Source organism: Diadema antillarum, unplaced genomic scaffold (genome assembly GCF_040938485.1).
Source record: "Diadema antillarum isolate AM-2024a unplaced genomic scaffold, OU_Dant_1.0 seq00001435_RagTag, whole genome shotgun sequence".
NCBI lineage: Eukaryota > Metazoa > Echinodermata > Echinoidea > Diadematoida > Diadematidae > Diadema > Diadema antillarum.
Window position 1 is genome coordinate 465,908 of NW_027272185.1, and position 14,930 is coordinate 480,837.

The 14,930-nt window shown below is 40.2% G+C and overlaps 1 protein-coding gene across 1 annotated transcript; it reads right to left on the reverse strand.

The window, feature by feature from the left end:
• Positions 1-3,030: 3,030 nt before the first annotated feature.
• On the reverse strand, positions 3,031-8,419 carry LOC139709437 (uncharacterized). Its single transcript, XM_071621403.1, has 3 exons — positions 8,321-8,419; positions 4,792-4,979; positions 3,031-3,667 (listed from the first exon to the last, which is right to left on the reverse strand). The coding sequence occupies exons 1-3, from the start codon at positions 8,417-8,419 to the stop codon at positions 3,031-3,033; spliced, it is 924 nt and encodes a 307-aa protein (XP_071477504.1).
• Between the last annotated feature and the right edge of the window lie 6,511 nt (positions 8,420-14,930).

Consider the following 14,930-nt stretch of genomic DNA (forward strand, 5'->3'; position numbering starts at 1 on the left):
AACGCAAAAGCTCCCTCGTCATGGTCGCTACATGAGGGTATCCCCCTCCCAAACCCTTGCACCGCTCGGTCGCTGCGCTTGCATATTACATTTTCAAATACATTGATCGGTAAATCAAAAAAAAAAAGATCATAAAACAATAACTCTATTTTGTTTGACGCCTTTTCTTGCAACATGAATACATGTACATTATAACCGAAGTATACCCCATCCCAGACATCCTCCCTTGTGCGTTTCCTCGAATATTGAACATATTGTTCTTGCACCACATGAACACATTACTGCGTATACGGCCATGAACTCGAGTAGCGTCTCTCGCACTCCATAACATTCATTACCAGGAAGTGATCAACTTGAAAGGGGGTAAATGACATCTTCAGTAGCACAAATCCAAGGATAATGCTGAACGTGGTATAGATAATAGGTTATATCAATTCAGTAGACACGAAGATGGTCAGAGGCTTTTCTTCATAGCTGATATTACGTCAAAACAAACGACATGTATTAAAGGGGCATATTTGTCTATTATAAGGATCTACTTCTTTGAACCCCACTCCCCGATTAGGAAAACAATCTTAATTACATACGGGACTGTAGTGGAATATATGGCTGCCTAATCTCTTGCTGGTCCCTTGCTGGTTCCTGAGAACAAAAGAAAGTTGATAGTCTTTCCTTTCAGACTCACTGATTTAGTTCTTATTTTCTATATCAAAATATACTTTTTCTTCATTCATATGTAACAATTTTTTCGGATTGTTGGTGCAACAGATTACTACAATACATCTCTTTCACATATCAAAATATATCTTTTGACCAAAGATACACTTTAATCATTCATACTCCATGTAGAGGATAAAGAACAATAGGCCTACGTGCTACAGAAAGTAAAACTCATAAGGCTATATACGTGATTTGCATCAAGCAAGGAGTATTACAATAATGAATGTCTGGTACAGCTTAAACGCAATCGAAGTGAACAATACTTGTAGGCCTACATCGAGAACTTGAAGTGAATCAAATCATCACAATATGTGAAACTGTACGCATGATTTGCACATTCATGTACGTTTATACAAAACTTATACCAGTCATGTATAGCATTTCCAATTGATACCATTGCTTTAAAAATGTGACAAGAAGATGACAGCGCAGAGTCACAAGGGCGAAATATGAAAGTGGAGCCGCGATATGCTACAAAGTACTTAGCACGAAATGTTATGTATTTTTTTGTGTGTTTGAGAGTATCGCGTGGCTCAACGTAAATAAGTTTAAACTAAGCTGCTTATGGTACCATTTGCTAGATTTTTTTCAACCAAAAGCAGTCATGCGAGGTACATGATGCAAGCTATAAATGGTCAAAAAGCCTACATTCTATTTCACTTTTCAATTATCTTTGAAACCTATCAATTCTTATAGTAACAGGGCCCACTGAATTCTCAGTCTTGAATTGACATTATGCTGTAGACTTCATCGTATCACTTCCAAATTTCGTGATGGGGTGTCCAACAGATTACATTCGACAAATATCACACCACTTCCCTGTACAACAACACGCACACGTGACATAGAGGCTGCAGTTACCATTCTGTAAAACACATTCATTTTAACAAGGCAGATAGTGATTACAATATGGTAATAACAGAATAAGCGGTAATAACATCGTGCAATAATATTGGTCACATGCAGTTCTTACGCTGACATGCTATCATCTATGATTGCGTTTATTTCTCTTGGTAAGCGCATGTCATGGAAATAATATTGTGTTTCACTGAAGTTTTGTACCAAAATCAAATAAAAAAAAATGAACAACATCAAATTACAGAGGTATGGTTTCTGAGGCTTGAAAAGGATGCAAACTTCATGTAGGCCTAGCTGTATTCTTGAAGCCTCTGTCCTTGCGAGTACAATCAGCGGACCAGGACGATTGGCTGGTGTCGTCAACACTGCGATCTGTTTGATGCTTTTCTTAAAAAAACGAATAAAGCATGATTATTTACCACACAATATATCAGACATTCCTACTTTGCATGTTATTGAATATAATAGCTATCGGTCTCCTTATTCTCTGACAGTGCTTCCTCCGAATACAAGTGCTCACTTGTTGCAACTGATTGACAAATTGCCCAACATCGACGTAAGTAAGCACTAAATTGATCAGTGTTTCAGTAGTAGCCATGATAAAAATCATGGGCGTACGTCGATGTTGGGCGATCTGTCAATCAGTTGCAATGAAAACATCTCGACGGAAGAATTTCCTAATTTGAATAAGTGCTAACTTGTGTTTCAGATAATGTTATGAATAGTATAACGTATAATATAGGCTCCTAAATCAGTATAATTTGTGCAGTTTGACATACAGTAAGCCCTACGCTTATACGCAGAGACAGACCCACAGTTTAATCGGACGCCATTAATAAGGCACTAAGATTCTCTGAGACAAGTTGAGCAAACACAATTTAATATTGTTCTATGATAAAAAAATGAACGTTGATACACCTTCAAAGGGATGTTTCCAAGGTACGAGATTAAAGCCGCCATGTCTCTGCCTGTAACTCGGAATTGTCCGCTCATCTGTAATGAAAAGACGATAAACGGGGACGTTACCCCCCCCCCTTCCCCACTGCAAGAATTCTCCCCTCCCCCACCTGGTTAGAAAATGTCAAATTTGATTAAAATGTTAATAACTTGCTCTATTAGTGGTTCACACGAATGACGTGCCGATATATGCCGATGCTGGCTAATACAACCACCGATATACTTGTTCATCATTGCCTTTTCATACAGAGTTGGGTTTTTTTACCATCAAATGAATGAGATAAGTACACAGCTTAGTCCTATCATAGGGTTCTAAAGCCTCTATTTCCTCTCCTTAGTAGTTTTCAAACACTAACTTGTGACTCATTATTAACCGTAACATCGCCAAAGATTGTCATACCCGTCCTGACACTGTCTTTAAAGGGTATAGTTACCGAGGAATACAAACTAGCAATTAAAGCAAGGATAGGTTGGGAATAGAAGAACCAAACGAGCTTAAAGCTTAAAGGCTGCCATCTCGTCATAATATTGTTGAGTGGCGTCGATGCATTTAATGGTATCCGGTTTCATCTCGCTCCGGGGTGGCGCCGGCTTCGGGGTCTGGAACCCGGTGCTTTTTAAGGTCATCTCGTGCATTTTCTCCTGTAAAGGAATCAAGCACCGCCACGTCTTGACAATATCCGCGCTCCCGTCCCACTCCAGAAGAGCATCGGTGTACGGCATACCGACAGCCTCGCACAACTTCGGCAGATACAGCGCCGGATTCGTGGCCAAATCGTCAGAATCGATCACAGTCGGGTTCGGATCGATGCTCTCTCGGACGTGCTTCCACAAATCGTACTGACACTTGTACGTATATCCAGGCATCATGAATGGAACGTCCGTTGTCATATCAAAGGTTTCCTCCTCCAGCGGTTTGCCTGCCGACATTCCCTCCGTCATTTGCTTGAAGAGCAGCCGACGCCAGGAGGGAAACATACGATCTGGGCGTCGGATAAGGAAAACGTGCTTGAAGTTAGCCTCCTTGCTGGGCAGCATGTCGTAGAAGTCTGTGACCGCATACGCCATGTCCTTGATGACGTATGACTTGTCTGCTGGTAACGAGTCTAGCTGCATTCTTGCACTGTCGCGTCTGATTGGCCAGAAAATAATGCACAAGAATGACCATGGTCATTAAACAAATAAAAACAATAGCATTTTTTTTAATCAATAAATTGTTATAGAGTCATTTTCGTTGTTGACAATAATTCAGACGAAACAATGACCTTGACAGTCTAAATTAGCGTAATTTTATCGGGACAAAATACTACCGCATGTACCTGAATGTCTAAGGTAACCCGGCTATCCCAGATATGACACTGACAGAATTTAATGAAGCCGAAACTATGAATAGTAACTCACAACAATATTGGGCATTTGCGGTTTGCCATTCGGTTAGATTCGCGTTCCTTTGAAATGGCATGGCCTTGAAATACAAAGAAATGTAAAGTACTTGGTGTCCATGTGTGTGTTATCAGTCTTGATCACATACAAATCTTTTCAGATCAGCAAATCTGTACGAAAATGTAGAGGTTGGATAACAGGTAGCGTATCAGATCAGTAACTCATTAAGGATAATAATATGGTGTATGAGAGCTCCTCATCACGACAATGATATCTGGTAAATGAAATGGATGAAGCGGATCACCAAATGCACCCAAAACGCCCAAGCAACCGCGACGCACATGCGTGTTGACGAATTAATGAATCAACAGGGAAAAGCTACTTGAAAATGCTCCTGTGAGCGAGCGGAGCGACCGATCACGGGCGGGGGCTGGGGGGACTTGGGGATGTGAGGAGGGGAGGTTGGTCGGGAACTTACGTTTAGGGGGCTGAAGTAGTGCGATTTTGTACATGCATGCCATGTACACTAGTCACTAACATTTTACGGTCAATGAGTGAAGATGGCCACAGACATCATTTTGGAGCCTGTTTGATCAACATTTTGACAGATCATAAGTGAGTCAGGAGTGAATGAGGTATACTATCTTAATTATTTCAGGGCATATTTTAATCATTCATTTACGTTGAAATTGAAATTAAAGCAATGCTTCAAGACGTAAACTAAACTACTAAACATGGGTTGTGGTGCAGGCGGCATAGAAAGTTCTCAGTGGTCTTTCGGGGACAATATTATGAATTTTCCAGAAAGTTGTGAAACAAAAAACAATTATGCTTCCTGTTTTTGTTTTTCTGGTCTTTTCCCTTTTCACTCACAGTATGAGCGATGCGTCCATTTCTCTTGGATGAAATTTATTTTCCAAGGGCGTTCCCTTAACTTTGGCCGCCATGTCGGCTTCGAAGGCTGTGAGGTTAAAGTCTTTCATCAGCCTCGGCATCTTAAAGCCCATCCTGGTGTACAGGAAGTCGACGAAGAAGGCGTGACAGTACGGCTCGCACCATGCCTGGCAGAAATAATCAAAATATAAGAACGGGAGGAAGAAATAAAAATTAAAAATCAAGAGAATAAGCAAAACTCAGAATGGGGAGGCTCTTCAAAGACCACGGAAATTTGTCAATTGCAAAAAGATACTTTGTTAAAGCAATATTCAATGCTCATTAAGAAAGATTGTCTCACTGAAACAAACACAGAGGAAATATTGCTAGGTAGGGCAAACTTCCGACAAGCTTTATGGTTTTTACGGGCAACTTTTGTGAATAATACATGCATAAAATTCTAATCATTAAAGAACCGGCCAACTGACCATAGTTATCTTAGCGAGGAAACTACATACGCCCCATGTCTTGCGAAATTTAACTTTCATTTTCGATAGAATACACACCATCAGAGCCGTGAAAGCAATGTTTTGACGAAACGATTATCCTAGATTCGAACATAATATTATAAGCAACTCAAATCCGGAAAGAAGCATCATCGATCAGAAAATCAATCCCTTGTTCTAACCAAGCTGAGAAAATCACGGTAGTCATGGTAGCTATACTTGTGTGTGTGAAATTACATATGAATAGGAAGCCTCTTCACTTGTTTACTATACACACAACCAATGTCACTCCTTGGTTAAAACATGAACCTACTAGATAAGTGAACTATCATCACCGCCGCCATCTAATTATGTGCTTCTTAAGGAGTACGTTGAGATATTTGGACAATTACGATTGTATGATCGTGTATCGTCACTGACAAAAGAACTGTTTCCCTCATTTCGATCTTATTTGGCTGAGGTCCCTTTTCAGGCCCAACTGCCTTTGAATAAACACTGAAAATGGGGATCAACACATTTTTTGTCCATCCATAGAACACTGGCAGCTGTCTGCAACGTTGCGCATGCGTGTCGAGTATATCAAAGGAATGTTACCACGGTTGCGTTCTAATAGAAGGGTTGTCGGGGTAATGTCGGTGTAAATACTCTAGCTACGGCTAGGGTAGAATTAGGCAAGAATCACCGCGACAACGTCCAAGCAACATTTTGCGAGGACCGGTTTAACAGGCAGGGCTGGGGGAAAAAGATTACCTGGACGCTACCCGGGGAATCGGGGAATCGATTCGGGGAAGCTTTCCAGTCTCCAGTTGGTAGCGACGACGTCTCCTTCTAGTAGCGGCCAAGTTGTGGAGATTATTTTATTCGCTATACACGTATGTAGGTCTCCGAGACGTCTCCGCGACTTATGCGGAGACCCATTAACTGGGACCTACGGGAGACGTCGCGGAGAAGTGTCCGCGACTCAGAAGACGTCCCGCAGATGTGGCGGCGACGTCTCCGCGACTCCCGGACGAATAAATTATCATCTTATTTGAAGACGTCTCTGAAATCGCCGTGGAGTTATAGTCGCCTTCTTGGTGAGAGCGCAAGCCATTTTTGGTCTGTCGAGTCGCACGAGTGGCGGCTGCAGTCGCGACGAAGTCTCCAGTGATCACCGAGATACGCCTTTTAATACACATGCATGTCAATACCTGGAAATCACCTATAATTTGCACGGCTAACTTGGTGCTACGTCGGGAAAAACTTGGAAGCACTTTGAGCAAAGATTCTGGCTGACAGGAGCAACCTTCGGTATTGCATGATATGCTGGTATACCATAGGGCCTATATCGTTCGTTACGTCATGGACCTACTACACATGGGCACTCATCATTTCCTAAAAATGCATGTCTTTGTCTACGTCAAAAGTGTCACAAAAACATTTTAAACATTCTTCCCTGCTTTGATCTCATGATCTCCGCCGCCGGCAAACCGGGGCAAAACACAACGCAGCTTTGAAAAATCTATAAACTGGAAATGCGCAGAAGATAACAACTTCCTTAAATCAAGGAAAATGTATGTGCAGTTGTGGTATGTATTGGTATGTCACCGCACAGACATTTTCATCAGCGAAATGCAGGTACTTTTGAAGAGAAAGCCAAGTTTTTTGCTAATTGATCATGTCATTTGTCATCTCATTTTCCACCTTTTCCGCACATTTTTCCAGAGTAAAAACAGATAGTAAGGGAAGAGGATATATGTCTGTCTTACTATTAGGCAAGGTCATAATGTGTGAGCGCTAGAGAGCAAATTGGTAATTTCCAATCCAATGAAAGGAGATAAGTCATGTTCTGAGGTTTGCTGCTTCTCATCATTAGCGTTTATTCTTCTTCTTCTTCTTCCTATACTGTGCAGAACCTCCTAAGAGTATAGACGTTTCAGACCGAAAAAGGCGCATCAGCCAAATAAGACCGGAATAAGGGAAACAATTCTATTGTCAGTGACGATGCATGGTTATGCAGTCACCATTTTTGAGACACCTGTATGTATACTCATTGAAATGCGCATAGTCAGGTGGCGGCGGATCTCGCACTTCGAAGTGTTAGGTTTCGTTGAAAGTACATGTACATTCGTTAATAGGTCTATGGTTACGTGCACAGAATTCATCAATTTTATGTTTAAACGAACGAGTCTTGATTATTGTATTCATGGTGTATATCCAATAGAGATTTCCCTGTCTTATCATACTCCTGGCCAAATATTTGAAGGAGACCTCCGGATGATTTTCAGATTTTTGCATTTGAACAACTATAAATTAGTTATACTGAAGACAGAGTTTCAGAATTTGTGATAATTGGGATGAAGAATAAGAATATTTTCAAAACTTAGAACAAATTGCAATGAACAAGGATGATGACATGGCAGAGTCACCATAAGAATGCATGAGTTGGGGCTAAAGGAACCAGCACAAAAGAAGAAGGCATGCATAGATTATACACAGGTGAACTCGCAAGCAAGCAGTATTGTAATGGAATTACACTGCTACATTTCTGAAATATGTGAACCTCCTATATGTCATCATCCTTGTTCAGTGTAATTTGTTTAAGGTTTTTCAAACTATTGTTTCTCTGCTCAAGAACCACAATAAATTCCACAAATCTATACATGGAGTTGTCGATTTATGTACTACATGATGTGAAATTATGAAAATCGTCTGGAATGTCCCTTTAATGATATTTCCCGCGATAATAGGTCAAACCTGCTATCTTTACAATTACTGTCTTCGTAAATAACGTGTCAAACATATTCCAATACTTGATAATTATTGTGTAGTTTGGATACCTTGGTTCCCACAATCATGTGGAGTGCAAGCACTTTGGTTGCCAGTATCGATTTTTGTTATACACGAAAATCTGGCATAAAGTTTAATTGTATATTGTTAACCGCATTGCCTGTCACTAATGATAGTTCGCAGGGTATTCGATGCGACAGACTATGTACTTAATACTATTGTCTGTGGAATATCTCCAGACCAATACTTCTTACCTGAGTGTTCGGTTGGAAACTTAAGCACTTGAGGATGCAAGTAGAGATTGATCGTGGTACGCCCCAGATGATCACACGAAAAGTCTTCTCGTCCGCCATGTTGGAGTCTAGTGTGTTCTTCGAGTCTACGCGTCTATAATTATAAGATAAGGAGGAAGACCGAAATTTAATTGTCAGCTAACCCTACGCAGGACTTCATCACTGGTAACAGACTAGCTGCCACAATGTCATTTTATTTCCAGACACGGACTTTTAGTTTTAGGCACGACACTGGTTTGCTTTGTACACGCCACTAGCTGCGTCCCATAAATACATGAAGTTATGTTCTCGGGAAGTATCTTATAGGCCTATAATAGATAGATTTTCGCGATCGACGCGGACGTTCAGAGGAAAAAAACCTGTTCTGCGCATGCGCAAATTTGCTTATCAAAATCGATCTCTCGTTGTCTGAGTTTTCACGGTCGGTGCTGGGCCATTTTTGCGTCCGCTCGAATTCACGACGCAGAGAGCTACTTGATGCACTGATCAATATGGTGGCGCCATTTTTACTTATTTGTATAGGTTACGTCTTTGCACAATCTAATGCCAGTACTTTGCAACACGACGCAGGGAGAGAGGACGGCCAGCGCAATCGTCGCCTAAACGTCCGCGTCGCAAATCTAAAGCTCGTAGGTTTACCGGATATTCTTTTCGGTGCAAATGTATTGTTTCCCCGCCTCCTTCATCTTATATCCAAAGGTAGTGTTGATTATCGGCGACGGGTTCAGGAGACAAGGAACTTTCGTGGTATATGCTACAGGCATCACACAGCATCCAGGTTTAAAATGCCATTTAGCAAATCTCAAAAAGACATACCAGATGTGTGTGACAACCCTTTAGTATTGCAGTGTCTAGAATCGAGACTACAAACATGCACATTATATCATCTACAATTTGCATGTCATCGACACTTGCATGTTATCTACACTTTGCATGTTGACAAGCACGTCATTGTGGGCCTTTTATCAGGGTCCTCTCGCTGTAACGGGCGAGCGAAGCGACAACATATAGCGCTCGATCGCGCAACCCCACTCGGGTATAGGCTCTCTTCACCATACAGCGAGAGGGCCTTGACAAAAGGCTACGTTAATATATTCATTACTACTCAGAAATTCAGAATGAGACCGTATGAGACTTGTAAGCAAAGTCTTCTGAACTGTAGGCCTGCAATCACTGACTCGACCCGAATCACTCAGTCGCGTGAAGTATGTGTGACTGTATGACTGATGAGATTGTTCTGTACGTGGTTTGAGAAAGCAGTAGAATCCAGGCGAGAAAGCGAAGCGATCGACCAATCAGGAGAATGGGGGGGGGGGGGGTGGTAGTTGCCTACTTCCCTGAGGGAAAATGTGAAATTTGATAAGTAAAATGACTCGGGCTACTTAGAGGTCCCATTTCATTTTCAATGATCATCAATTGATGAGACTGCTGGATGAATTCCGGACATCAGTCAGTTTTACTTAATTGTAACAATCATGCATAAGACCAGAAATAAATTAACATGTCCTCATTCAAGATGAAGGACAACAATAATGTTACAATTTGCATTAAGTTGCTTCAAGGGAAAATCATAACTGTTTGAAAAAGTAAACATAATTGTGTTTTTAGCGAAAACTGTTCAAGTACGTGAGAGGTGATAAAACCACTCCGCCGAGTGAGTACATTGTACATAGGCCTATGAGCCAAGATATGGTTTCTTTTGAACACGTATTGTGTTGAAATGTTTTTGGTAATTCATTCGCCGGCCGGTAAAAGGGGTACATGAAAATTCTACGTTAAAAGCTTCGTGAGGGGAGATGTTAACTGTGCGTTGGAATGCTTCAATGTTTCCCACTGAACTTTTCATTAGTTGGAAAAAAAGACAAGTCCCGCTTCCATGGGAAACGTTAAGGGTGACAATGGGGAGGGAAGATCTTGCTCTGTATCACAATGGATGTCTAAGGTGGAGGTGGGTGGGAGGTACAAAGACTCGCTCTCTAAGGAGTAGACAATCACATAATTATTTTCTATTATTTTCTTCATGCCATCGATATGTCTGAAAATAAGCACTTAATTCGTTTTTCATAAGACAACCATGCATTCGGTATTTACTTGCCAGTCTGGTGTACCTATATAGCTGCAGCTCGTTCAACCTACGTTGTCACTCCCACAGACTTTTCGATGTGGATATCATAACACGCAACCGGGGTAGAAAGTAGGCCTACCCGACCATCATCACAATCATTACATATCACGTCATTCCTTGGTGCTATTTTGGCTTTGCTCAGTGAGAAGATGGCAGAGGTAATTTTTCAAAACTGGAAGGCCTATATGGACACACTTCATTGTCTTTCTTTCTAAGTTTTGTGGTTTTTTTTTTTTTTTTTTTGTTCTTGCGTCCATGTTAACCAAACGAAACAAAATCCACCTCCAAACCCTAAGGGGTGCTGTTCGTTATTCCGAAGGTTCGCTATTCCGATGGTTCGTTATTCCGAAGGGTCGTTAATCCGAAACACACAAATTCCCTATACCTTGAGGTTCGTTAATCCGAAAATGAAACAGGGTTCGTTAATCCGAACATTATTGTGGCGTTATACCGAAGGTTCGTTATTCCGAAGATTCGTTAATCAGAAAATGAAATTCGGAACAATGAACCTTCGGAATAACGAGTCTTCGGACTAAAGAGCCTTCGGAATAACGAACCTTCGGAATAACGAGCTGTAACCAACCTAAGTACGTTGCAAGTTTTGCAACCCATATGATACACAAACGCGCATAATGTAACACACACACACACACACACACACACACACACCCTATGATATTTTACGATGACGCACTCAAACACCTGTTGTTTATTATTTCCACCGTTTGGGTTTCGATTCTCATTGTAGATGTATACTCGCGAATGGTGATTATGAACACATTGTCTGAGAATTTTCAATAGTGTAGGCTGCAGTCTGCAGTACTTTTGCCCTTTGCGTGCCGACAAATAAAAAAAATGAAATATAAGATGAGACATCGCCGAAAGTGTGACGTGTGGAATGTTAGGAGAAAGTCGGCATTCGTCTGTAATTATTCGTCCGTGTTGACGTCCTTCTGTGCCCATGGATTGTGCTGACCATTTGCTTGGGATTTGAAGAATTTGGCAGACTCGTTTCAACTCAAAATGTTTCCACACGTACAGTCAATAAAAAAACTACATATATATATATATATATAAATATATATATATATATATATATATATATATATATATATATATATATATATATATATATGTCGTACCCTTATGCGCCCAAAAGGTGTTTCCAATGTCCTTTTTTTTATAGCGATGGTTATGGCACAAATAGGCCTACTGACAATGACAGGATTGTTCAGGGACACATTATAATAACTTCCAACTTTTCAGCGGCTCTGAACCTTAACAAACAATCGCACGATAGGTCTCATCGGCATTCACATCTACATTAATTAGAAGTTTGAACATCTAAAGTTTGTTTGTTTGTGGTGCAACAGAGTTGTGAGGGACAGACCACTTAACAAAATACACGTACATTAAAGAATAAAAAAACAAACAAACATGTTGATTAAGCATCAGCATCCGTTATTCATAATCATGCAACTCATTAATCAGCTCTAGTCAAACATGTCACCACTTTAAAGTCTCCGTTTAGACTTTTCACAGAGTATTTCCTTCAAGAGATTACTTCAGGCACAAACACATGTTGATTTAAAGAGGTGCAGGTAAATCTGGCGTCTATAAGTTTTCTTTATTACCTCCTCAGTATTTCAAACACAAACACACAGTCATTCTTTAATACGCATACATTCATCTATAGACACATGCGGAGTCTTTCACACAAACAGAATGTTTATCAAATTGAATGAAATTGAGGAAGAACCGGTCGAGTTGATGGTGTAAGGACGAGGTCTGTTCATCGATCGGGATTGGGTTGTTAGGGAGGTGACCGCTATATAATGGGTCTATAATACAGCAATTTCATAGGGTGGCCGCTATAGACAGGTGGCTGTTATAAGCAGGTGGCCGCTATAGAAAGGTGGCCGCTAGCTTCTCATTTTGTATCCCGTAGTGAAAATCTACCTGCGTATTAGCGCGGCCACAAAAATTAAGCTGACCGTGAAATCAGACAAGAATACGTTGGCTTTTACGTTGATTGCGTGAATTGTACCCAGTTGTAGCTCAGCCACAATTGCACACAGATGATATTTTTATGATTTCCCTCGCCGTGAAAAGCCGTCTTACCACTAACTTGACTAGATCTAGGCTCCAGTAATGCCGCCCTGAATAGATATGCTACAAAGGCAAAGACAGCTCCTAATAACATCTTATAGAATTTTACCAAAATGCCGACTGATTAGTGATTAAAATCCCTTTGAATAAGGACAATAGGGTACTTGTTTGGGTATTGTTTCACATCAACTTCGCACAGCATCAATCCCCTCTAACTCACTCATTAACCCCATTCATGCAAACAGGTACCAACACGGTGCAGTTCTTTAAAAATTAACAAAGTAGAAGTAGGCATATATATATATACATGTATATATACATGTATATATAAATATATGCATATATATATGTATCATGTGTATATATATATATATATATATATATATATATATATATAGTGTACTTTATATAAATACAGATGTAAACAAAATGATGTAAATTGTACTAAAAAAATTGTTACAGCTTCACGTGCAAACTTATTAGCTGTTTTGTTGCTGTTGTTTTCTAAGAATAACATTGTGAAAATCATGTCCGGAATTATAATGTGATTTTATACACTATGCTAAAGGATATCTTTTTGCAGAGGGGTTAACTTGAAGTCAGTTTTCAAAAAAATGGAGTGAATAAATACGTACATAATTTTGCAAAATTCGTAATTTTCAGGACTTTGTGAATAGCTAGTGCTATTTCTGGCCGAAATTTAACCCTATTCTAACTGGGCTATTTGAGACCAAGTTTTTACTGACGGGGGTCAATTTGACCCCCCCTTCAGATCTTGGCCACCGATCGCGCGATCGCCGCGAAATTTTGCCTGAAGATAGAGCTGGATGTCAACTACAAGAATACATGGTCATACAATAGAAAAATATTGCCTTTCTACTTTTAATAAATTAATTATGCAAATTTGTGCATGAAATCATATTTTCACCTAAAACTCCATTAAAAAGACGAGAGGATTGCTAAATTTTTGTGTCAGAAATCCTCATGACACATCAAACAATTTTCGTGTAATAAAATAGCAAAATTGAAATCAATTTCTTTTGTTTTTTATTGTTTTGTTAATTTTTTATGTATTTTATTGTTTTTTCGACCTTTTGTTTTCTTTTCTTTTTTTCGCCAAAATATGTTGCAGGCACTTCTTCAGGCTTATCTACACCAGAATTGATTAATTTCAATGGTTAAAAGTTGAAATAATCTAAATTATATCAATTTAACCAAAAACACAATTTGCATTGGATTTGCATACGATATCATGAATTTGAGCTGTTTTTTGGTTGACATGCATATCCCAAACATTACGTAACTTCAAAACGGTGTACCCAGACATCGCAAATTTGGTCTCAAAATATGCGGGAGACTTCAATGAAAAAAGTCGTGAAACGACGCGGCAAAATCTTTGCCCGTTGCGAAATCCTGGCGCAAAACGTCGAGGGGGGGGGGGGTCAATTTGACCCCCTCCCAGTTAGAATAGGGTTAATCCTCCCAGTACGGCATTCAAAGCCACCAGAATAAAAAAGCCTCCGGTGATACCATCTACTCTCCTACGTGCACTACACTAAGTACATATTATATGTGTACATGCACTCATTTGAGAAAAGAAAATTATCACACAGACAGCCTATACAGTGTCAGCTATATCCTATTCGTGTGCTGCTATCATACCCAGATAATGACTGCATAGGATTATATGAATAATGCATATGACTTCTCCGTCTCTTTCTCTGTACACCTCTGCACGATGGTCACACTTGCATACCTGTACATAAACTAGATACGAGAACTCAATTCACCCATCTGTATATAGCTGTATATAAGTGTATGTGTACTTGATTTAGGAAACAAAACACATGGAAAATACATACAGTACAATATATAAATGCTATTCTGTAGCCATATGTGGTTTATTTCTGTAAGAGGTGCATGACGGGTCCATACAAGTTTTTATCCACGAATGACCTCTGTCATCAATCTGACGTACAGGCACACACACCAAAGAATGTGACAAATACAGCACATTGTACAGTATCAAAATTTCCTACCCAAGTTAAAAAACAAACAAACAACAACTTTAATAAATCCATCTACAGTTGAACCTGCCTTAGCGGCCACCTGTCTATAACGGCCACTGAAGAATCCCCCCGACAGAAAAGCCCTGTTTAAGACCCTGTGTATAGCGGCCACCTGTCTAACGCGGCCAGCGGCCACAACTTTTGTTTCCCGTGGTATACTTTAAATTGTCTAAAGCGGCCAAAGAAACGACGGAGCCGTAGCCGAGCAGATAATTCAGCGTGTTTTGCCGCTTTGTAGCCGTGCCACTTATTCCTGGGCAACGTTCAG